The following is a 25,064-nucleotide window of genomic DNA, read 5'->3' on the forward strand; positions in this document are numbered from 1 at the left end:
TACTCAGCCTCCTCAGGCTCTACACTCCAACTAACTCTCTCAATCAATTCCCTCTTTCCTCTCCAGTCTTCCTCCCTTTCCTCTCAAAAGATGGACCCTACTCATTACAGCTCATCTAGCCACGTTATTTTCAAGAAATAGAGCAGGCTGACTAGCCGCAACTCGTCCACATCGACCTCGCACCCACAGCCTCGTCCCCTCACACCACCCACTACAATGTCCTTCGGCTACGCCCTAGGCGACTTCGTCCTCCTAACGCAGCTGGCCTGGGACGTCGTCCAGAACTCCCGCAAGGCATGCGGCGCCCACGACGAACTCACCACCGAAGTGGCCAGCCTGCACATCGTTCTCCGCCGCCTCGAGCTCGAAGTCTCCAAGCCGAACTCAATCCTAACCCGAAGCGAAGACAGCCTCGACCGAAGAGAAGAACTTGCACAGTTGTCTAGCGATTGCAAAAGGGTACTAAGGGTACTTGATGGAATATTGGAGAAATATAATGCGTTGTCGGAGGAGAAGAGAAGTGTGACGAAGCTATGGAAGAGGGTGCAATTTGGAAATGGAGAGATGTTGGATTTGGCGGAGCTGAGGGTCAAGATCACAACGAGTACTTCTGCTTTGACGCTGTTCTTGAATCTTTTGTCGATTGCGTCACAAGGAAAAGTGGAGAGTTATATGGAGAGCCAGGGCGATGAATTGAGGGAAATGAGGCGGAGCTTGAATTGGATTACTGCATCCATGCAGGCAAAGTCTCCGAAAGCCGGGGAAGGATCGATACTGACGACTTATGCTGGCGATGATAAGGCGATTTGGAAGGACTTTCGGAGGGAATTGATTAAAGAAGGGTTTTCGAGCGAGGTGTTGCAAATGCATAAGGAGACTATCAAGGATTATGTGATGGAACTTGGGGATCGGGGTGCTTTGGATGATGTTGAAGATGATTTTGGAGCTGGGGGCTTGCCGTTGGAAGGTACTGGCGGTATGGCCAGAAGAAATGAGCTGGAAGACCGGAATGAAGAAGAAGTAGAAAAAGAGGAGGAGAAGGAGGTCGAGAACTCGGAGCCTGGACCACAAGAAGCGGCAGTAGCCGATGCCGTGGAGAGTTCAGATGAGACATCAGAGGATGGCTCAGGAAAAACTCCAGAGCAGTGTTCAGGTCCAAAACCGGAGCAACAATCGGACCGAATACCCGCAGAGGAGATCACGAACGATAACGGCAAACCTGGATTACAGAGGAACACAAAGACATCGGATCCGGGTGCCGCCTTCGAAACAAACGGCGATGGAGTCCGTGTTAACAATAAGGAACCACTATTATGCGGCAATCAGCACAATCTCGAAGACTCGTCAAATCCCCAAGCGCAATCAGTTGATGGTGATGCGCCTGTCACTTCCAAACGTATCAACGCCGCAGTTGAATCCCAAACAGACCATGATTCTGAACCAATCTTCTTTGGGGTAGAAAACCTCGACAAAAGCAAGATCGAAGGAGCTGTTGGAAATGCCAAAACCGTAGCCAGAGAATCATCGGGAACATCACTCCAACCAAGTGTATCCGCTGCTGATATATCCAAGGTTCCACAGTTTCACTATGATTCAGACTTTTACTTCATGGGAGACACAGAAACTCTGGTGGGTGTAAAACATTGGTCGTTAGGCCCGTACAAATATTTTCGAAGTTGGTCAAGGGCTTGGTATTCGTTATCAGTCATCATTGAACCTTCTCTCTTCTACAGTGAAAGCGTGCCTTCGGCGAGATCGTCACGCATATACAACCCCCATTCCCTTTGCTACGAGATTCTCTGCCTCGCGCGCTGGTATGACCAGGCACAAGCCACAATCAAGCCTTCGTCATCTCCAACGCATATATTCTCCATCGCAGATGAATTCCAGCGTTTAGTCGCACATGCAAGTACTTACTATGTTCGTGTACGACGAGCGTTTGAGCGGGTGCGGTTTCCGAAACGTTTGCAGTTCCTCTCTTTCTATCGCAAAATGCTTCGAGACTTCTACTGTTGGGTTCGGGAGGGGATACAACACTCGCAAGCCTATGAAAGCGAAGAAAACCAAAGTGCCACACTTAACTCAATGTGGATGTTGGATAAGTCACTATACTTACAACAGCGGAACATTGAGTGGATTTGGCACACAACTTCGGCTGTTGAAAAACTGAAGGCACGATCTCTGCACGAACTTGGAACGCGAGCTGCTCTTGATTTTGTGTATCGTCTGTTTGAAGATGAGCGCGTTCGTTCACGACTCACCCATTTGATCACAAATGTCCAAAGCTTGTTGCTATTTTTCAAGCGATGGTGTGAAGATGATCTGCTAGAACAGGAGTGCGCTCAATATCACAACAAGCACCACTACATCCTTCGGCACCACCCTATCCCGGAGTACGAAATGAGGGACTCTGGTGTAGCAAACGCGGCTTACGAGGTGAAGATGTGCAAAGTCGCTCTAGAAACTTGGGCATTTCAAAACGACTTCTCTAAGGAAAGGGTCACTACCAAACGCTTCGCGAGAAGCGAAAATAGCCTGAGCGCGATACTAGAAAGGTTCGATGAATCCCAGCAAAAATTGTACCAGGCCCGGAATGCACTGGACCCTGTCATCGTAGGGAGTGGGGTACCTTTGGACAAAGCTAGATCCGGGAAACGGGAAGGCAAGAAGAAGAAGTAGCATCAGAATAGCAGACTGAATGCAAAATACACCCTTGAAAAGACCACATTCAGCTTACAACTCCACCTTCGAGAGCACCGAGTTTTCTCCGTCCTGGACAGAATATTCCTTGCTCGGCCTATTTCTACCCCAATCAGCCATGCCCTTTGCATTTGTACGCATCTTGCATTTCTCGAACTTGGGTACATGAAATACGGTCTCATGAACGCCTCTCACTCTAATCTAGCCAATCTATTATCTCTTATCCGTCTATGGTATATTCACACGTTTCTCCACTTCTTACAATCTATACCCAACAAATGAAAGCCTCCGCCACTATGTTGTCATTACCAATCACCATTTATCCCAACTCCACTTCTCCCAAGCCCTTTACTCCGCCGTCTTACTCCTCTTCGTCCTCAACTTCATTAACAAATAAACCATCGCGTAACTGCTAACCGCAAACAACACCACAATCCCTGCATCCCTCCAACCATAGTAATAGTCCTGCAAATTAATCGTATAAAGATAATCACTTCCACTCCTGTACTCACAAACCCGACACGCACTTGTCGCATCCGGATTTATCAAATTCGTTCTAGCACCCATGCCCATCTGATACGGGCCCAGATACTGTTGACACGTTTGTCCAGACGGTGGATCAAAGATAGCGAATTCTGCTTCTGCGCAGTGAACAGCCGCCGAGAAAGTGGTGAAAGTGAGCAGGGAGCCCATGAGGTAGTTAAACGGATTGAGATAGTAGATCCAGTATCTCCAGAACGGTTGGATCTGTGCATATGGGACCAAGACACCACAGAATGAGACAAGCGTTCCGATGATCACGGGATTAGCGAGAGAAGCGAAGACAGCGTTGGGAGCATAGGCAGCGATGAATTGTCCGATCCCAGTGTACACGAATTCGTACATTAGCATGACGAATAGGGTGGCGCCGGCTTTGTTGGAGTCAGTGGGGAAGCCGACGGTGTAGTACCAGCAGACGAAATATAAGACGGCGCAGACGCAGAGGTAGGGCAGCTCGGAGACGATGAGACCGGTTACGAATGCGATCCAGGAGTACATTTTTGACTTCTTCTCTCGCGTCTCGTAAATATCTCTTCGTTCGATAAACAAAGGCTGGAGCTGTGCGATCACACCAGGGGCCACGAAGATGAAGTTGAAGACAGTAAACAACCGGAGTTGGAGATCAGCAACCGTGTCGCCTATCATCCAGAAAGAGAAGCCGTTGAAGAGCGCAGAGCCAATGTGCAAGGCGAACTTGTTGTTGATGTAGTCTGTATTCCGCCAGATAGAGACATTCATCCGTTGCGTTACGATCTTCGTTTGTTCCCAGAGCGGCATGGCGAATTCAAAGCCATCGTCTTTGGTGCCGGCCTCCTTTGCTGCGGCGTTGGCGATGATGCTGTCAAGTTCTTCGACGGTTTGCTTGTGTTCTGGGGAGTCGAGCCAGACTTGGTTCCAGTCTTTGCCTTGGGAGAGGGATCCTGATACCACATCGATCATGTGCTCGGCGGGATTGGCATCTTTGGGACAGGGGGCATCGTAGCGAGCGAAGTATTCTTTGAGGGTTGTGGCGTTCTCACCGATGTCGCCGAAGTAGACAGTCTTGCCTCCCTTGGCGAGGAGGAGCAGGCTGTCAAATTGGAGGAACAGTTGGGCACTCGGTTGATGGATGGTGACAAGGACGGCTTGACCAACATCTGCGAGCTTCCTCAAGAATCGGACGATGTTGAACGCTGCCTGTCCGTCGAGACCAGAAGTGGGTTCGTCCAGGAAGATGAGAATGCTGGGCTTCGAGACGAGTTCCACACCGATGGTGAGTCGCTTTCTTTGTTCGACTGATAGGCCAGCTCCTGTTGTTCCGATGAGAGTATTCTCAATGTCGTGCATCTCGAGCAAATCAACAATTGTATCAACATACTTGAGCTTCTCCTCTCTCGGTGTTGTTCGTGGCTGGCGGAGGAGAGCAGAGAACTCAAGGGCTTCTCTGACTGTAGCAAGCGGCTCATGAACATCAAGTTGTTCGCAATAACCAGCTGAACGCTGGAATGAGACGGAAAGCGGGCGGCCATCGACGAGAATGGAGCCCTTGATAGTACCATCCGTCTTTCGTTGCGCGAGAACATCGAGCAGGGTAGTCTTTCCGGCTCCGGATGAGCCCATAAGTGCCCCCAGCATACCAGGCTTGACCCAACCTTGTACATTATCCAAGAGAACACGATCGCCAGATGGTGTCTTGACGGTGTATGTGAGGTTCTTCCAAGTAAACACTGAAGTGTTGCGGACCAATTGCTCTTCGGTGGCCATGGTACCCTCGGAAGATGAGCCACTTGATTGAACCGGTGCCTTCTCCTCCTCAACTGGCTGGGAAACAGCGGTCCCAGATTCCTCATCCTGAGTCAGATGCTTCATGTTCTTCTTGGCCTTTTCTCGAGGAATCAAGAGGAATCCGCTGTTGCCAGATTGTGATTTCCAATTGCTGGTCGAGTAGATCGTGACGGCGACGAAGAGAACCCAAAAAGCCCATAGGATACCGAAATTTCGCCATATGTTTGAGACTGAGTACGAGAGAGAAGCAAGATATTGGTCTCCAGTAAGGCTTGTACTGCCGGCTACAGCGCCTCCGACACCGCTACAAGCTTGGTGAAGCGGGTTTGTGTAGCCTTCACCGTTGGGAACGAGGTTGTTTCCAACGCAAGGAATGATTTTATTCTTGAATTCATTCGCCAAAATGGCAGAAAAGCCGTAGGCTAATGGATCAATCCCTATATTATGTTAGTTGGGCTCAGGTGGTGACTGGAAAGATCGATGATGGTGGCTGGGACTGATGAAATCTGATGAGATGGGAGTGGTACTTACAATAGATCCACACAAACCACTGTTGAGAAGATTAGCGAGTGCACCTGATTCTCAAGGTTTGGACAACTTACAGGATGCATTGCGGGTTTTTTGATCATATATCCAGTATACATGATCAAAGCAGCAATCATAAATCCAGAAACCTTGCTCGCTCCGTCGAATGTGCTGAATGCTGCACCGATAGCTCTAAATAAAGCAGTCATACACATGGCAGTTGCAAAGACGATAATCCAGAAGGTGAAGAAAGCGCCAGCCTCCATTGTCAATCCGACCATGAAATATAGTACGACAGAGAATATTGAAACCTGAAAGAGGAGAACCGGGATATCTGCCGTTATCTGGGCTATGCAGAATGCAGCAGGATGGTAAAGAGCGAATGATTTGTGTTTCGCGAGGACTGGACGGCCAGAGAACGAGTCCGTGACTTCTGACATTGCCAGCAGAGAATTGAACAGCAGAGCAAAGAAGAGTGCACCGGACTTGACGAAGAGACCAGCTGAGTTGTTTGGAGCATTGTAAAAGAGTGAGCCTGAGACCAGGGCCTGAATCAGTGTCGAGATTTGCTTAATAAGAAAGGTTGCCTTGTTCCCCCCAAGGATTTGGTACTGACGAGTGACAGCAGCCTTGACCTGAGTGATGAAGCTGACAGTGAGAGGCGATTTCTTGGGCAGGCTCTTGTGTTTCTCGTGTTGAACACTCTCTCTGAAATCTTCTGTGCCTATCTTCGCTTCGTCGCTGGTTGGGAAAGTGTATTCGGCTTCCATGTTCGTCTTGATGCTTGACTTGACATAACGTTGCCGGATGTCCTCTGCGGTCCTAGGAAATGATTCCTCGAATCCAGGCTTGATTTTCCTTTCTGATGGAACGGTAACACCGGTCAAGAAGTCTCCAACATTTGCTCCGTCATCGCAGTAGAATCCCAGGCCCTCCATGAATGGTCTTGCTTCCCTCATTGGACCGTAATAGATTTCCTTGCCTTCGTCAATAACCAAAACCTTGTCGAACAGATTGTAAATGCCATTGCCCGCTTGGTACAGGGTGATGATAGAAGCGAGGCCGAAAATGTCTGTCAAGGCTCGCATAGCCTTGGTGTACTCGAGTGCCGTGCTGGCATCCAGACCCCGGGTACTATTATCCCAGCAGTATACACTGCCTCTCGTCGCAAGAGCCTCGATGATGCTGACTCGCTTTCGTTCTCCTCCGGAAACTCCGCGAACGTATTCATTGCCGACCTTGGTATCATGCGTGTGGGAAATGCCCATTGACCTCAACAAGAAGTCTCTGCTCTCTATTTGGAAGTCCTCAGGCGATCCTTGATTGGAAGGTAAATTGAATGGTACCTTCATGCGCGTGGCGAAGTCGATGGTTTGTCCTACAGTGAGGGTTGGGAAGAAAAGTTCCTCCTCCGTGTTCATAACGATTTGGCCCCGGTACTGTTCGGCCCCTTTAGCGTCGAGAGAACCCCAGTGGACATCCCCAGTAACTTCTGCGTACCCAAGCCTCCTGTTCGCAAGCATCTTGAGAAGAGTTGTGCATCCAGCTCCAGGTCGTCCGAGAACAAGAAGCATCTCGCCTGGCTTGACACATCCATGGTTATCCTCCAGAATTGTCTTCAGTGGGGCTCCATGTCTTCCTTCCTTGATCGCTCGTGGAATGTTGAATTGTGAACCCACGTTCTCATTGATGGCTGCATCCGCACCGACCCCCTTCACGGTCAGGTTCGTCCATGTGACTCCAAGCTTTCGCCGTTTGACTTGATCCTTCTCTCCCTGCTGCTGCAGCGCCTTGATCTCTGGCATCATATTCCAGTCATTGGAAATTGGTTCCCGGTCTTCTTCGTCTGAACTGTCGTATACCCTGTTGGATTGCCGTCTTGAGAGCTGGGACGCGCTCGAGATAATGCGCGCGAGCGCGTTTCCTTGTGAATGGTTGACCACTGAGGCATATGCCTCTGGCTCGGACGTAGCCATTGTCAATGATGAATAAATGAACAATTAAATGAAATCTTTGAGCTTCCAAGAAAGAATCGTAGAAAGAGATTGGAGAAAAGAAATATGCAAACCTCATGCCGGGAATTGGGGGAGCATTCGATACATGTAGGTCTCCACGCGGCCACACATCGACCCACATTTGATAGAACACGATCGCGGGCAGCACTTCCGGTGGAATAAGAGTCCGAAGCGCGACGCAGACTGCTCTTGGAAGCGCCCCTTACGCGCATCTTTACGGATGGCAGAGTTCCTGTATCCGGCCCTGCAGGCAGATCTTCTTGAGGTTCGGCCTTCACTTGAGGCCGAACCGTGAAAACAAATCTGACAAAGTCTAAAGTCATGACGAATCCGCTAGCGCAGTGGAGATCCCGCGCTTGGCGAGGATGATGAGTATCAGGATGGTCGAATCGTGCGGTCTGGAAGCTGTTTGAGTGGGGACGAGGTCCGAACTAGCTGGACTTGGGCGGACAAAATTTCAGCATCGGAGTCCGACAATCTTGTTGATTGATTGGCTCGTCCAAAGACCTGGGATGGATGAATAAGCAAATCCGAAATGCTCCCCATAAATGACCGGTAATACCGAGAGCAGGCTACGGGCATAAGATTTGGCCCCGATGGTGGAAACGTGTTGAGTGACGATACGATTGAGCCTGTGGTTTGAAGAAAGAATAGAAGGAGTGGAGTACCTAGGATAGATCAGTGCGAATGAAGCCTCTCCTTTTCTTCGGGAGTAACATGGTCGAGTCACGTGATATATAATTTCTCAACTACAATGACGCCGGATCTTTCAATGGCGCTTAAGAAGAAACTGAATTTCACTAGCACAATTGCCACCACAAGTTCGAAGGTAAGAACATCTTTCATCTACTCGTATCGACAGAGACAACAGATACATATCCCAAAGCCAAGCATCACTCACTCGTTCTCAATGCGGCTCTTGATTTGCTCTAGATTTTGCTGCCACTGTCTTCTTTGGCACTGGCTGTGACCCACCACACCTCCATAAGGCCCAGAGTTTTTAAAAGGGGTGTAATGGAAAGCCGCGTTAGTTGTGTTGACACCCAACTCAGTCAGTCACTTGCTTCAAGCTAGGAAGTGAGAAGCCGCACCAACCCAATTCAGTATCGAAAGTTTGAAAAGATGGAGGAAAGGCATGAATCTCCACTGAACCGCCTCATACTCATGTCAGTAAGCCAGCAATACTCTTAAACCACCCACGAAGCCCTGAAAGCTAGGATTTCTTAAGATATCCAATCCCCTTTACTCCCTCGCTTAACAAGCTGGTGATCTTCTTCCCTTCCCGAACGCCACACTCGCTAAAATGACAGGCCCTCATCACTAACGTACAGTGACTATGCGTTGCGTTTGAGGTGGGGTGGTGAAAATGGACTGATGAGGGGGATGTGTTAAGGTGGTTGTCTAGCGCTGTGACATTGGAGAGTGTGGCTTTGGTTTTGGAATATAGGAGGATGAGGCGAACCGTTGATGTCGCAAGCGACCATATCAACTATCAGTCCGTACCAAGTTTCGCCGTACTCCGTAAACCCCAATTTACGCCTTCGGCACTCCTCGCTCAGACCCCCTATCCCTTTAACCCTTAACCTTACCCCCAACGAGCCTAATCGCATAAGTCTGTGTTTTTAGTGTCATTTTCAGGCCTCGCGAAACCCAAGTCCAAAAGACCTTACCGTACAATTATTATATAACTACAAAGCATATTATCTTTAAACTGGAGCGCTTAAGATAAGGGAGGCTAAATCGGGTTTAGAGATCTCATTCTAAGTAATTGCGATATAAGTTAAAATTGTCAACATTCTCTTCAGTGAGTAATTATTAGCGAAATGCACTAAAAACACAGATTTATGCGATCAGGCTCGCAACCCCTCCCGTCCCCTAAGGAGAACCGCTAAGACCCCAACCTTCTGTAGTATGGCGATAGTCTCTCATCGAATTAACTTGCCACTCTTTCTCTTATACGCTGCAGTTCTCGAGCTCGCTAACAACTTGACGCTCGAACGCTACCGACAATTGCTGTTTCTCTTCTCTCTCCGCTGGCGTTAGCCCGGTCGGAAATTTCTGGTAAAAGGTGTTGCAAAGACACCGTTCCATTGCTCGCCAGTAAGTCTCACCCATTCTCGGCATTAACAGTCGCAATATTCTTGTGATACTTTTCGCCGGAACTCGTCGTCTGAGGAGCACCGTGAGTGGAGAAAAGAGAGCGTCGTCCATAATTCGATCTCTAGAAGGATCAAGCCGAATGAGTATACATCGTATTCGAGCTTGAACCTTACTGGAGACCCGAAGCGGTGGAGAAAAGAATGTCAGGATGGCTGTACAGCCGTATCAGTTCCTTGGTAAGCTTGTAACCCTGTGTGGATATTGATATGCTCTCAGACAACTCGGAAGAAGGTCAGGGCGCGACAGGTTCCATCCAAGCAAGTAAAGTTCTGGCAGCGGGCTTGGTCCTGCCATGAGCGGTTCAACGTTTGCTGCCTTGGATTTTTGGTCATCTCCATCTAATCCGTCACTCAGACCATTGTGGCTTGCTTGGCAGGGTCTCCAATTTCTGTATTGTGACTAGACGTAGACTGAAGATCGCTGGCCTTGTCCGATTGTTCGAAGTAAAGAATATTGCCGCTTCTGATTGACTTGTGTAACCAGTTCACGGATTGAAGGCTGAAGAATGCAAGCAGTAATATTCGGCGACAGGCCAGTCCACGGGTAATTAATTACTTCCCACGGTATACAGATGACCCGAAGCTGCCAATGTATATGGACTACTGCCTGGTAAAACCCATGTTCCACTACTCATTTGTTGCCTGAGCAGACTTGCTAACAATAGAGAGCCAGCTTTACAAGTCACATATCGAAGCATTTCAGGCCTGTACTCAGTCGTATACTCACCCCAGGACTTCTATACAGACCCAGAAGCAAAAGCCTCAGTTTCAAACGATGGAAGGATTGAATTGAATCACTTGATCGCGAAAGAGAAGGGTAGTGAGGGGTCGGGACAGAAAGAAGAAAAGCTTGACTATGCACTCCTAAAAGTGTGACACATGTGGTAGCCGCTAAAAGTAATACCCGGACCGGTCCTACACCATCTCAATATGCCACTTAGCAAATGCCTTAAAAAAAACGAAACTTCTACTAAAAGAAAGCCCACTCCATCAGTGCGTAGCAATGGTGTAGTTCACCATAAGAGGGGGTGCTCTCCAAAGGCCTAGCAGCCTCACGTCCTCAACAAAGTCCCCACTCACATCAAGAGCGGATTTCCAGTCAAAATTCCAGACCAGTTTTGCTATTGTTATCCTGGATCATGTTAGCCCCCTTTTACCCAAGATATTAGACGGGCTCCTGGGATTTAAGGAATTTCAGGATCTATGCCCAAGATTACCCCTTAATTGAAACGATAGAAAGGATGGCCGAAGCTACGTACCGAATCTCAAGGTATGATAAGTAAGATCCAATACACCATCTAGGACCAAGCGAGAATGGTTTCGAAGCCTCTTTTGTATCCCCAGCGAAATTAGCATCATAGTCTGGATGATCGGTTGGTAGCCATCTTTCTGGGTGAAATTCCCGAGGCAGATGGAAATAGCGGGGGTCGCTTGCTGTAGCGTGAGCTGCTGTTGCTACGATTGTCTATTATTTATTCCGTTAGAACTCTGCTGTACATGTTCGGGAAGGACATACCCCTTTAGGAACCCAAACTCCATCAATCACTGCTCCCGGGCAGACTCTAGGAGGCCCAAATGGCGCTGACGGGAAGATTCTCAACCCTTCCTCCACAACTGCATTTAAATACAACAACTTCTTCGTATTCTCTCCATCAATCTCACCACTGCTCGCAAACGCACTCCTCACCTCAGCCTTTAGTTTTCCCAAAACCTCGGGGTTCTTCAGCAAATAATATGTCGAGGTCGACAAGAAAGTCGACGTAGTCTCCGTACCCGCTGCTACCAATGTCGAACCCTGAGCAGCTAGGAAATCCACGGTGGTATTATGTGCTTTGTCGCCCACGAGATGTGAGAACAGATCTACCCGATCTGCAAACTTGTTGTTCAGTCGCTTGATAGCCATCCCTCGGCTCATAGAGACGTGCTGTTCCCGCATATGTTTGCTGGATTTGTTGAGAAGTATTCGGGTCAATGTTTTAACGAAGATTGGGTGTTGGCGGCGCATAATGTAGCCGAGCGCTACTTGGAAACCGGAGCCAGAGAGCATGGTTACCCAGACGTGACCTTTGCCTACAATGAACACACTGTCAGTTCTTCTCGCTGCATCGTGACTTAAGAATGTAGATCACGAACCTTCCTCCACAATACTCAAAGACTCCCCAAACGACAAATCCATAATAATATCAAACGCTGTCCACATAAACCACTGCGTTATATTCATTCCCCGCTCAGTCCCCCCTTTCTTCTTGATCTGCTCCACAAGTTGATCTACATACTTCACCACAATAGAAGTCTGAGCTTTCAAAGCAGGAGCACTAAAACCCGGAGCGAGGAGTTTGCGTGTTTCTTGATGGCGTATTGGATCGACTTCTGTGCCTACGGAAGAGCCGACGTCGCTTTGTCGGTAGAATGTGGCGTATTTGGGGAATTGGTGAGTGGAGTTTATGTTGAAGTTTGAGTAGATATCTGGGGTCTCGTTAGAGTTCGACGTTATGCTGGAGGTCGGGGGTGTAGGTACCTTTGAGGGAGTCTACTCTGACAAAGGAAAGGTCAGTCGGAGAGATTCGTACAATGTCACCTAAATAGAACAGTAATTACTCAATGTTCGGACTTTGAAAACCTCCAACTTACCATATTCTCTATGGACTTTCTCAATTTCACGTGGCCAATAACCACTTATCCTGAACTGAATCAGGTTTTCGACCTTTGATTTGACCTTTGGAGCTAGATCCATACCACCTAGAACAAATCCAAAAGTCCGAAACAGCCGCAAGCTTCGGACCAGGAAATTTGGATAGTGGATGGAAGTAAAGTCTGTAAACACATAGCCCAAAAATATACAGCACAGCCTGAAAATATGTCAGAGGATGGCCCCTAGCGCCTACTGGTTCCGCTGAGAATAAAACATACAGAGCCAAAACCAGCGAGAACCAAACCCCAGAAGTGGTGACTTAGCGTCTGCAAGATCATGACGAATAGGTGAAATGGGGAACGGAGAGTGTGGATGTCACAGCTTATTGGCTTTCAACGACAAAATTGATTAGAAGTAGCTATAAGGCGTAGTAAATTATAACGTCTTGATCTAAAGATATTGTAAGAGTAGCACATGTCCGAGCAGCCGTCTGCAGTCGGTCCGACCCAAAAACGACCAAAAAAACAAAAAAAAAAGATAAACACTGTTATAATACTAATTAATAAAAATCACATTAATTAAAACTATAGTTTATTTTCATGTAATAAGTTCTACGTTCCCCGATTTTTAATTTCTTTAATATTGCGTGACTTATATAGCACGTGATTAAGCGAGTAATTATTTTTGCGTTTTATAGCCGATTTTTTTGGTTATCACGTGACCCTCTACACCAGTTATAAAACTCAAGTAAACCTTATTTAATTTATAACTAGGGCTGGTTATATATAAATAAATTACTTGCTATTTAGTATATATTATAATATATTGCGAGCTTTCTTATTTATAAGCGCACGTGACCTAAGCGAGCAACTATTCGCGTTTTATAAATTAAAAATTAAAATAATTAAAATGGTTTATATATATTAGAATTTAATTATAAATTAACTAGGAATTATGCGAAGAAATGTATTAATATGTCTTATTCGCCTAGTTCTGTTATATAACCATATTACTTAGTATTAATTAATTAGGGTCATAGCTAAAAGGTTATAATGGGTGTAAAAGGGTGACCATTTTGTTGTTTTTAGGTCGGACCGACTTTCAGTACACGGATAAACGGCACACCAATCCTCTGTATTATCTTCATAATTCTCAACGCTAGAACTGCATTGGATAATAACATCCCACTACTGAAGCATAACTTTTGCAAACCTAAATTTCCACGTTTACTTTATCGGCCAACTCTAAAGACGAATCTAGGGTATTAGAGAAATAAAGGCATTAAAGAATTAGCGTACCCCTATGAACCTTAATATCCTTCAATTCAAATTCGTATATTATAAACTCTAAGTTGCAAACGAGCTTGAAAATTTGAAGACAGCCTGCTACATTGCCAGCTGACTTCAATTAACACTACCTGCTATCAATGAACCATTAGAAATTATGCTTTGGGATTTATTTGCTTGTCATTTGTTGGATTGCTAATGAGGGTTTGTGACAAACTTTACAACAAACATGGCTCTACTCGTACCTCGCATGTCGGCGGATGGTGTTCGCCACTTTTTACAGTAAAGTTTTCTTACTGGATACTGGAGATAAAAGGCAAAACGGATGGGATACGTCTCGTCTCTTAGGCACATGGCTAACTCAGGACTCGTGGGAATGAGATTTCCCCCTCACTTTTTCTCCTCTTGAATTGGATCGACGCAGAGCAGCTTTCTTGACCGCCCCCGAAGCAGCCTTTGTCGCTTCGCCGTTTCCTCGCGAGCTCGATCAACAATCCCACCACTACTTGCTTAGACCTGCTATGGCGATGGCGTCTTCAGTTTCAAAGAAATTCCTCCCCCCAAATGCGTTCATAAAACGAGAAACACAATACGAGCCTTTAACAAGCGGCGAAAATGATATAGAAAGCGAAAGCGGTAGCGACACACTTCTGTTATTATCGAAACGCGGATTCAATAGCGTCAGTTTCTTCTCGTGGCTCGTAATCATTGCCAATCTTGTAATTTTCGTTTTCTCAGGCTCTGCTCTCTTCCATACCTATAAAAGAGGCGAAAAGATCCATATAAATGAGAATTTGAAGACGTTGTCACTATACTTTGGGTGTCCCTGCAACCACGTTGTAAGGAAACAAGCTATTTACAAAGTACTCAGCTCCCCTCCTCAGCGCCATCGAAATCCCCCTCACAACTCGCATGAGCCTAGCACAATACGGAGATGGCGGCTCCACAATCTACAGCGACCCCCCAAGTCCAGAAGTAGATGCCATTGGTCACGCCTAAGCCCCGAGCACATCTGGTCCGTCTCTCACTCGGACATTTTAAAGATGCGGAAAGACCCTGAGGTTGTAGCCAAACTTCCACCAGAGTACGGAGAAAATGCCTACGTCGGAAAAGCCCTCGCATTTCATCACATCTACTGCCTAAACAGCATCCGACAAGCCCTGTACAAAGACTACTACTACCCCGATGGTGACCCCTATCCTCTATTCAATCTTCATACTAGCCATTGTATTCAGGTGTTATTGGAACATTTAATGTGTGAGCCCGATCCAGGGATTTATCTGTTTAGGTGGATGGACAAGTATCCGATGCCGATTGCGGATACGAATATTTGGAGTCGGTGTTGGGATTTTGAGAGTTTTTTGGAACAGTATCGGAGCATGGCCATTTCGAATATTTCGGAGTTGGATTTAGTGAAGCCGGACTATGGGAAGTTTGTTCCTGCGCCGACTTTTATTGTTGAGACGCTTGAGAATGCGACTAAGGTAGAGGATGGAAGTGTGTAATCATGAATCGGACGCGTCGAGTGACGCTGGAATTGAAAAGACACGGGAATGAGGCGACGATACAAAGTGCACTCAAGACCCACAGTGTTTGCTATTATACATGAGGTTGCCTGTGAAATTGCACAAATCCTTGAATATATACTCATTCTTGGCTTGCTTCATTTTAAGGCTGTTATATCCTTACTGAAACTGATAATCTTTTATATTCCTGTGATCTTTTGGCTCTCCACAGCGGGTGTTTCACTTCTCGGTTAAAAGGCGATGGATGGATCATGATGAACATGTTAGAGGCATCCAGTTGACTGCATAGAACTGATCAGAAATACAACTCACTTAAGCCTTGTGGTTCTTCGGTGGGTAAGATATTATTTGTTGCCACTGCTAGAAGATTATAACAAAACAATTGCTGCTTAGCCTTTCCCTACTATAAATCTCCACTCGCTACGCTACAAAATCTTTCAACCCTCGTAATCCCAAGTCCAGACACGCCACGTTATTCATCCGCAAAATACGGACCCCTGATACAACTTCCCCTCGGAGGCGCCTTGACCGTTTTTGGCTGATGAGGAGCAGGTACATGGCAGCTAGCTCTGGGTCTCGCCCATTCATCAATCTTCTTGTAATTGCGGCAAGTGTGGGGTTCATCTTGCAACATCAACCTTCCCGCCCCTTGGTCCCAGTCATATCTCATAGGTATCAGGTCGGTATAGCACATGATGACTTGTCGAAGGTAGTTCAAACAATGATCTCGGAATAGTCAGCCATGTACATGGAATGAGTTGGAAATTTTCAAATTAGTAGACCTATTGCTTACCGAGATGATATTCTGTGCCAGAATCAGGCGGCCCATTGTACGTATCCCGGTGAACTGCTTCTCGGAGGATATTTACACAATGTAACTGGTGCCACATTGAAACGCTGTTGAAACTTGATTAATACTAGACAACATGTTGGAGATCGAGAAATATTACCCAGAAAACCACAACCCTGTATCTTCCCATTTCCAAGTAGTATTCCAGACCTTCGCTCCAGCTTCCTCGTCCGTCAGGTCAAGATTTGCAGCTATGATATTCATTAGCAAGTATATCATTCGATCCAATCCACTTAACTCACAATGCAACAATCTATTCCATGCATGATCAATATCTGGTGTTCTCGAACCGACATATTCACGATGTGAGCCTTCTTCAGCACTTGTCACGAAATGGAAAGTCCGCGTTTCAAGTTCAATGCTAGGTAAAATAGCAGCTATAAACACCATTATTAGATAGATCGAGAACTTGGCACATGATAAACTCATACTTAACTCAGTATTAAATCCAGTCTCATATGTCCCTAACTTACTGGGATGAGGTTCCATGAGTAGTCCAAGGCACACAAAAGCCAGCACTGTGGTCAGGACTACGTGGAAAGCAGTGAAGTAGGTGTGCCATGTATTTCTTGTCTTGTATTGGGAATATTCTGATGGCAGAAAGGGTTCATCTTCTGGTTGTCGGTAGCTTTCGCTCTCTGGTTTTGTTTGGAAAGTAAAGTTGTGATATTTTACCATGTTTGCTGTTAAGATTCTATTTGGGAGAGGGAAACTCTGGGCTTCGATACCTGAAACGGATTTGGTATATGATCTGAAGACCGTGATGACATCTACTTGCTGCCGGAAGGAGAGAGTGATGTCGTCAGGGATCTGAGTCACCGCGGATATAATGATCCCAGGCTGGGTGAACTCGTCATATTCGTAACCCACAGAGAATAGAGTTATTACGAACGTAGAAATGTTTCAGTGACATGCGGCAGACTTTGAAATCGAAGTATGGATTGACCTATTAATTAGTATTTAATATGCAATACACCTCGCGTTATAATAATACAATTAGTATTATTAAAAAAACTTTAGATTTCTTTTAATTAATATATAACCTAAAATTTGCGAATTATATTTCATTATTAAAAAGGGTTTATTAGGATTTAATATTTTATATATATAAATTAAGCAAAGAAATAAGTTATATTAAAAGTAAAGAATTAATTAAAAAGCTAGCTAGAAAAATAAAGTAAGATATAAAAGCTTTAAAATATATATATAATACTTAATTAAGTAAAGTAATTATATTATATATAATTAAGAAATTATAATTATAATAATATTAACTTTTTTAAATTATAAAAAATAAAGTTTTCTTAATTTTATATAAAGTTTATTTTATAAAAATACTTTTATATAATTAGTTTAATTCAAATATAATTATAAATATTAAAAGACTTTATTATATTAATTAATTTCTTTTTTCTACTTTTCTAATATTTTTAATAAAAGCTTTTATATTTTATATAATTGTTTTTTTCTTTTAATTAAAAAATAATTTTTTATATAAATATAAGCTTTAATAAAGTTTACAATTTTATAATATTATATTTAAATTAAAATATAAAATTAAAAATTCTTTTTAAAAGAAATTTACTTAATTTTAAAATTTAATAATTCTAAAAATTGTATATTATTAATTTAATTATTATTAAATATACTTTTAAAAAGTTTATAGTTTTAAAATATTTTATTAGAAATAAATACTAAGATTAATTTTATATTTTTTATATTTTTTACTAAATTGTTTTATAAGAATTTTTATATTTATTTTAATTTCTTTTATTATATATTTATTAAATAAATAAAAGACTTTAATTTAATAATTATATATTAAATATTAAATAAAAAAATTAAAGCTATTAATATTTAGTAATATAAGAAAATATATAGAATTCTAATTTAATTAATAATATTTATTATAAGCTAGGCCTTTATATAAAGAAAACTAGTAGTTTAATTAATTAAATAGAATTCTTTAAGAAGAAAAGAAAGAAAAAACAGAAAGAAATAAAATTATATTTTCTAAAATATTCGAATTTCTTAAATAATATATAGTTATTTTATTAATCTAAGAAAATATATTATATAATAAAGGTACTAGCTTTTATTATATAACTTAGTAAAAGCTTTTAGCCAAATATATAAATCGGGTTTTAATCTATTATATATTTTTCTTCTTATTTATAAATATCGGTTTTATAAATATATAAATAAAGCTTTATTTTATTAGATAATTTCTTTTTAAGTTTTTAATATTATTATTTCCTTAAATATAAAATATAATTCCTATATAAAATATATATAATTCTTTTATTTTATAAATAGTTTCTTTAAAAGCTCTTAATTATATTTTATATACTTCTTATTAAGAATTCGTTTAATTTTATATTTGTTTTTATTATTTATAAATTATAGTTATAGCTATAAATTATTTTAAAACTAATTTAATAATAAGTTTATTATAACTAGCTAAAAAAGCTTATTATAAAATATATTATATATTTCTAAAAAAGAATTAAATTAAAAACTATAGCTTTTTATTATCTTAACTATTATATACTTAATATATTTTATATTACGCTTTTTAATTAGTTTATTTATTTAAATATTCTAGAGATTAAATTAGATTTTATTTCTAACTTTAAATTCCGGGATCTAATCTTTCTTTTAAAATTATTAAACTATTACTATTATAGCTTATATATATTCTTATATAATATAGAGTTTATATATAATATTATTTATTCTTTTTATTAATTTTATTCTAAAGCTATATTAGTTTAATATAGTATTTATAAAATAAATAAAATAAACTAATTTCTATAAATAAAATATCTCAATTATTAGTTACTAGTTTATTTAGTTATAATTTATAAAAATATAATAAAAAAATTAATTATCTAATTCTTTTTTTTTTATAAATCTATTTGTTTTCAAATAATATATTATAAATAATTAATAAATAATATCTAATAATTATATATTCTAGTTTGTAATATTTTTATAAATTATTTTTCTTTTTTAATTAGAAACTATTTTTTTTTAATAAAGTTAGTAATATTAAATCTAGTAAAAATTAGAGTTCTTTTTGAGCTTAATATAAATAGCAAGAAATAGAAAGAAAAAGTACTTAATATTATAAGTAAATTTACTAAACTCAAAAATATATTAGCTAGAGTTTCTTGAGAAAAGGTTCTAATAAAAAATAAAAAATTACTTAATATATTTCTATAAGGAATTATTAAAATAAGAGAGTTTAGACTAGATATATTTTTTATAGGCTATAATTATCTCTTTTTAACTAGAGAATTAACTATTTTATATTTTCTTTAAATAGTAATATTAGAAAAATATTTGTATTTTTATAATCTTAATTATCTCTAAATAGATTATTTATAAGTTAAATTCAGGAACTTCTTATTTCTCAGGATATTACTATTTTAATTTCTTCTTAAACCAGACTTAGTAATAAATTCCGAATTAAGTAATTAAGTATCTCGGTAATTTTCCTAATTATTCCTGCTAATATTATAATTATAACTAAAAATAATTAAGTTAGCTTATATATAATATACTCGAGAAGTTTCTCGAGTTTAGTTTATTTCCGAATTTCTTAATATAGCTATTTAGCTACTATTATTATAATACTAGACCTACTAGTAATATTATTTTAACTACTAAATACTAGCTTTAGGATACTATTTCTAGGAGAATATATTAAATATCTCGTTTTTTTTTATATTAGCTTTATAAGCTTCGGTTTTTACTTTAATTCTTCTTTTATTTTATTTTTTATAATCTCTGATTTTCTTAGGGTTTTTGGTATTATTTACTATTCTTTAGACTAAGTCTTTCATTTTTTGTTTCTTTCTTTTCCTATTAGATTTCGTTATAATTATAATATCGAGAAACTATTAGTTTATTCTCTTAAACGAAAAAGTTAATTTGTATTAAAATTATTCCTGTATTATTTACTAATAAAGAGAGATATAAGGAAATATAATATATAATAGGGAATTAACTAGGAGTAATCACGAATCAAGGAGGCATTGTATTAATAAAGTGTGTATTGGGTTGCTTGATGTCTCTCTCGTGAGAAGGGCGAGGGCTAAATACAAAAAAAGAGAGAACTAAGGGATCACGTGAGAACATGTAATTATACCAAATGTCGGCCCAATTCCTACCACAATATATTTGCGGGTTTATAATATCTGATTTAATTATACTGCCTCAAATACTTAATATAAGCAGAATATAATAGGTAATTGCCGCTTATTCGTTATGGTAGAAGCCTAACTTCTAAAAACCTCTAAAGCTGCGAGTAAATAGGAGAATTATAAATAAAGAATCTAATAAAACATTTGAGCTATGTCTGGAACTATATTATAATCGGTTAAGTTATCCTAATCTCGTGAAAAGTGGCGAGGAAGAAGTTCTAAACTTAACGGTACCTTTTGTAATAGGCTTGAGTTAATACATAAAAAAAGAAGAAGTCGATGCGCTGGCTACCCTCGAGATAACAATGATAACGGATGAGGAAGGCTGCTTTTGTATTGCTTGAAATCAAATTAACAGGCATAACAACCAAACAACAGTTGCCTGCATCTGCACTAAAACGCAAGCTGAAGTCCTCGATAGTGAGGATGTCCCCTAAATCTCCTCGCTTAAGAATGCGATTTTAAAGATCGTTAGTGATACTGTTGTACTCACGACGGTCTATGAGCCGATCAACAGACAAGCTGGCAGCATTGCACTCATCTAACCGAGTTACAACGAGCTCGACCTCCGACCACTACCGCAGTAACCTCTAGGTAATCAATCTACGCCTTAACCTCCTCTGGCATGGCCGACAACAGGCTCGGCAAAAATACCTGAGGCATCGATACCGGTATCGATAGTAGAGGTATTTTTCAGGTATCGCAAGGAATCGATAGTATCGATACCAGAATCGATTCTTACCCCAAAAATTAACTCTTTCTTTTATTATTTAAATTATGTAATAATACATTATTATATAATTCCTTTAATTTCTAGTCTTTCTATTAAAAGAAATACTTACTATTATTAATAAAAGTTAATAATATCTTAAATTTAAAATAGCCCTCGTATTCGGAGAATTAAGCCCCGTATTCGTATTTCTTATCAAGACGCTAAATATATAAGCGAGCCTCACGAAAATCTCAAAAGCTCATTTTTACTTAAAATAGCCGCATTGAGATAAGTTTCGGTCTAAAATATAAGATAAGTAGCTAAATAGAAAGCCTAAATCAAGTAGAATATTTGCGCTACCAAAAGTTTTCTTATAAGAGAAGTGGTTCTAAAGTTAATTGCAATTAAAGGGGGGAATTGGGTTCGGGGAATCGATACTACTATCGATACTATCGATACCTTACGATTCTGGCATCGATACCTATCGATACCGGAAATTAAGGAATTTTTGCCGAGCCTGGCCGACAATGTCTCATTGCCTCACCACCCGAATTGCGGATCCCCTTGTGGTCGTGGGCATCGAAGATGGGCTCTCACTTTCTTCAGGTATCTACATACCCAGGCTCAAATCTGCCTCGGAAAATCACACATCCTTGACTTAAAGCTCATTTATAGAAATTATATAACAAAAAATTATTTGAACTAGTATTAACAATTCCTAGTGACATATCACTACTTTGAAGACCCATCGTCTTGTCCCTTCCACAAATCTCTCCTCCAACTCATACAACGTTCGAGTTCCCTTTCGAAGCTAAGCATTCGACGGGTTGAACCTAGAGAAAATAGCAGTAGAGTTTGTGAAAGCAGTATGTGATGTATGAATCATGCCCGCATCGAGTGTTGCAGCCCGAGCATAAAGTGTAGCGTTCCCAGCCTGCTTCCAGGTGACTTCATCGTACGAGTAAGCGCCAACAACGGCTGATCCATTGACGGTGAGCTTCAAGAAAAGCGGTGCTCGGATGCCTGGTATAGTCGTCATGCTGTCGGCGATACCGTCACCGCTCGAATCCCATGAGAATACAACCCCTTGCCCGGGAGTGACAAGAAGGGTCGCGTATCCTGTGGAGCGGGTGTTTGAAGCAAGACTGTTGCGTACTACAACGCCGCTCCTGGTCCATGGATCCCCTATACTGTCCTGGGAATTTACATAGACGCTGAAGTGGCCGCTGGTTGAGATAAGAGCGGGAGTATATATTGCTCCCCAATCGTCGTATGGTTTCCATATGTCTCTCCCCGACGTGCTAATACCGACAGTGTGGCATGTTGCGCCAAATAGCGCAGGCCAGGATGAAGATGTGGTCCATCCTTGCGTCGTGGCTCCAGTCACAGTTCCTGGTAGGGTAGTGTTGGACCGAAGTGACCCTTGCTTACTCAATCGAGAATTGGTGTATGTTACATTCACAGCAAAGACTGGTGCTGTGCAGGTATTGCCAGTAATTTTCCAGGTAGCAATGGCAAAAGAGTTGGCTGGTATGGACTGCGGGACCGAGACCGGAGTCAACGCATAGTTGGATGAGATTGACGTCTGGAAGGAAACAGCAGTAAGGGGAACGTCATCGAAATTGGTGATATTGACCCTGATCAAGTCGGTAGCAATGTTCGAGGGAAATATGACAGCAATATATGCATCGGCGAGAGTGGGATTAGAAACAGGTCGTCCTGCGCGCCGACCGGGTAGTACACCTGCTCGATACGCTGTCCTTTGACCAGTGACTGCCGCATTTGTCACAGCATCACGAACAACATAATTGCTCTCGAAGGTATTGCCGAATTGTCCAGTACCATTAGGTGTGTTCACGTAATCGGAACCCACAGCAGCAAAGTTATTCTTGAGGGTGTTGTTGGCTGTATTAAGGCCAGTACGTTGGTTTGGGTTGAACCATCTTGCCGGAGCAGGGAAGAACATGTTGTCCAGGATTGTCAGCGAATTGGAGCCCTCATCAGTATAAAGGCCGAACCATGTCGACGAATAATCGTAGTTGTCTCTGATAATGGTCGAGGGGCTCTTGGATAAAGTGTAGATACCTCCCAGATCTTGGTGTGCCAGTCCAAAGTCGTGAATCAGGTTGCTGCTGACAACATTGCTCAAGGACGTCGTAGGCGTTGTATACAGGGGCTGATAGTTGTAGAGTCCACGTGAGGCATATTCAGGACTTCCACCTTGATCATTGGAACCCCAGCCGTATCCGTGGCAGATTCCAGAATATGGAATGTGCGACAAGTCATTGTTCGAGATCGTCGAATATTGGATGTAGGTGGTGAATATCGGTACTGTGCTGCTAAAGAGGGCGGAAGTGTTGTAAAAGATATTGCCTGAGACGGTGATCCTCGAGTTTATCATTCTTGGATCAGTGGGATGATGGCCGTTTGCTTGAATGCCTCCTAACGTAAAGGAGTTTCCCATGACTTGAGTGAAATATCCGTCAAGGACGCTAATGTTCTCAGCTCCGTAACCAATGCCCGTAACGTGAGAAAATGGGTCGTTCCCGATGCCAAACCCACCAGCACCAAACTGAGTATAGTTCCCGCCAGTGAAAGCAATGTTGTACGCGGCGCTGATTTGAATCCCGCTTGGCATCTGGTCCCAATACGGACGCGATGCTTCAAAAATAGGATAGGTGATGTTGAAGTTCCCCAAAAACCCACCAGTCTGCTGGTCGCAATATCCTTGTGTGGTCACGAAATTCCAAGTGGTGTGGGCCTAAAGAGCTATTATCAGTCTTATAAAGGACAAAATAATTAATGGACCTGATGGTTATTGACGTACGAAGTTCAAGCCCTGAAAAGTAACGTCATGCGCGGGCGCGTCATAAGTACCACCAACCGCAACGATAGCGTCCAAGATTCCCAAATACGTATCGATGGTTGCCATGTCCTGGCCTGGAAGGGGCATGTAGTATATCTTGCCCGCAGAGGGATCGAGGAAAAATTCACTCCCTTCTGTGAGCAAGCTCAGCGCGTTCTGGATCCAGAATCCAGAATTTCCCCAAGGATTAGAAAATGCATCGTATCCCAGATAATTCCATATCCAAGACGGCTGATCCATTATCAGCGCACCTGTCGTGGATGATTGGATTGGAGCGTACCGATCCGTGAACGAGTTCATTGACCTGATTTCCGCCTTTCCAATTCCTGGCAGTGTTGCCAGCCAATCATAGGCAGAGTCCGTCCATGTGATACTCGTGTTGGTAAAACCGAAGCTTGATTTATCAAGAAAGGCGCGTGCATACTGTGCCGCAGACCCTCCCACATAAAGATTGCGCGACTGTGTCCCGACGGGGACAGTGGTGCTGTAAATGCCGGTGGTCGAGTTCAAAGTCCATCCGGTCAGTTTTAGCCCTCCAGAGATAAGGGCGTTGGAGCCCAAGGCCTTCCAGACTACGGGGTAGCCACTGGTCCCTGAGTCCTCTGCTGTTAACAACAGAGTAGTGTTGAGGATGTAGACGCCATCAGCAATATTGACCGTGATAGCTTCCGCAGGCTCCGTCGCAACTACAATCCTAACAGCAGCCTGAGCTTTAGTGAGAGTCAGGAAAGGACTTGCAATAGTTCCGGAGTTACTATCGCTGCCTTGTGGGGAGACATAGTAATCCAACCCTTGAACAGCAGACAAAAGCGCGAAACCAGCAAGCAACCATGAGCGGGTCATGACTGCTGAGGCAAGGCGGTGGGCACCAACAGCTAGAAGTTAGGTCGAAGAAAAAGAAAGGTAGAAATAATGCCCGTGATGGAAGCAGATATTGAAGACAAGCCAATTTGCTCGATGACACCGAGAAAATCATATAACATAAGTTGGATTGGCCCTACCTTATAGATTCACAGCTCCGCGCACAGACAGGAAGCATCGTGGGGCAAAGACACTCGAGGAGAGCCGAAGGAACAGACCCTGATCGCCGACGCGGTAGCCGTACAATGGCGACACTATGAAGACATGGAAGAATGGGGTGATGAGGCCGGCGGCTTGAAGGCAAACAAACTTCGTCCCTGTAAGAATCTAGATTCCAAGCCTGGTAGGCATGTCGGAACTCCGCACTGCTTGCTTGGGAGGCAGTGGGAGGAAGAGAATATGGGAGAAGGAGTGCAGCAA

The 25,064-nt window shown here is 42.5% G+C and overlaps 6 protein-coding genes across 6 annotated transcripts; 2 read left to right on the plus strand and 4 right to left on the minus strand.

Moving 5' to 3' along the window:
* Positions 1 to 216: 216 nt before the first annotated feature.
* On the plus strand, positions 217 to 2,679 carry K444DRAFT_633747 (uncharacterized protein; the record flags this gene model as incomplete). Its single annotated transcript, XM_024883656.1, has 1 exon — positions 217 to 2,679. One exon carries the CDS (start codon positions 217 to 219, stop codon positions 2,677 to 2,679), a length of 2,463 nt encoding a protein of 820 aa, XP_024731749.1.
* A 369-nt stretch (positions 2,680 to 3,048) lies between these two features.
* K444DRAFT_538846 (atrB, ABC transporter) lies at positions 3,049 to 7,505 on the minus strand (the record flags this gene model as incomplete). Its single annotated transcript, XM_024875572.1, has 3 exons — positions 3,049 to 5,441; positions 5,536 to 5,554; positions 5,607 to 7,505. The coding sequence occupies 3 exons, from the start codon at positions 7,503 to 7,505 to the stop codon at positions 3,049 to 3,051; spliced, it is 4,311 nt and encodes a 1,436-aa protein (XP_024731750.1).
* Positions 7,506 to 10,693: 3,188 nt separating this feature from the next.
* K444DRAFT_696007 (cytochrome P450 monooxygenase-like protein) lies at positions 10,694 to 12,549 on the minus strand (the record flags this gene model as incomplete). Its single annotated transcript, XM_024887898.1, has 7 exons — positions 10,694 to 10,835; positions 10,963 to 11,168; positions 11,220 to 11,773; positions 11,837 to 12,169; positions 12,222 to 12,281; positions 12,335 to 12,384; positions 12,440 to 12,549. Coding segments are annotated over 7 exons (1,455 nt in total), but the record flags the coding sequence as incomplete, so codon positions are not given.
* Positions 12,550 to 14,142: 1,593 nt separating this feature from the next.
* K444DRAFT_633750 (uncharacterized protein) lies at positions 14,143 to 15,126 on the plus strand (the record flags this gene model as incomplete). The annotated part of the gene is made up of 1 exon (XM_024883658.1): positions 14,143 to 15,126. The coding sequence occupies one exon, from the start codon at positions 14,143 to 14,145 to the stop codon at positions 15,124 to 15,126; it is 984 nt and encodes a 327-aa protein (XP_024731752.1).
* Positions 15,127 to 15,615: 489 nt separating this feature from the next.
* On the minus strand, positions 15,616 to 16,037 carry K444DRAFT_596609 (uncharacterized protein; the record flags this gene model as incomplete). Its single annotated transcript, XM_024878440.1, has 2 exons — positions 15,616 to 15,873; positions 15,941 to 16,037. The coding sequence occupies 2 exons, from the start codon at positions 16,035 to 16,037 to the stop codon at positions 15,620 to 15,622; spliced, it is 351 nt and encodes a 116-aa protein (XP_024731753.1). The 3' UTR covers positions 15,616 to 15,619.
* A 5,691-nt stretch (positions 16,038 to 21,728) lies between these two features.
* Positions 21,729 to 24,626, minus strand: K444DRAFT_596610 (uncharacterized protein; the record flags this gene model as incomplete). The annotated part of the gene is made up of 2 exons (XM_024878441.1): positions 21,729 to 23,678; positions 23,745 to 24,626. 2 exons carry the CDS (start codon positions 24,624 to 24,626, stop codon positions 21,729 to 21,731), a joined length of 2,832 nt encoding a protein of 943 aa, XP_024731754.1.
* Between the last annotated feature and the right edge of the window lie 438 nt (positions 24,627 to 25,064).

Source organism: Hyaloscypha bicolor, assembly GCF_002865645.1.
Source record: "Hyaloscypha bicolor E unplaced genomic scaffold K444scaffold_126, whole genome shotgun sequence".
NCBI classification, from domain to species: domain Eukaryota; kingdom Fungi; phylum Ascomycota; class Leotiomycetes; order Helotiales; family Hyaloscyphaceae; genus Hyaloscypha; species Hyaloscypha bicolor.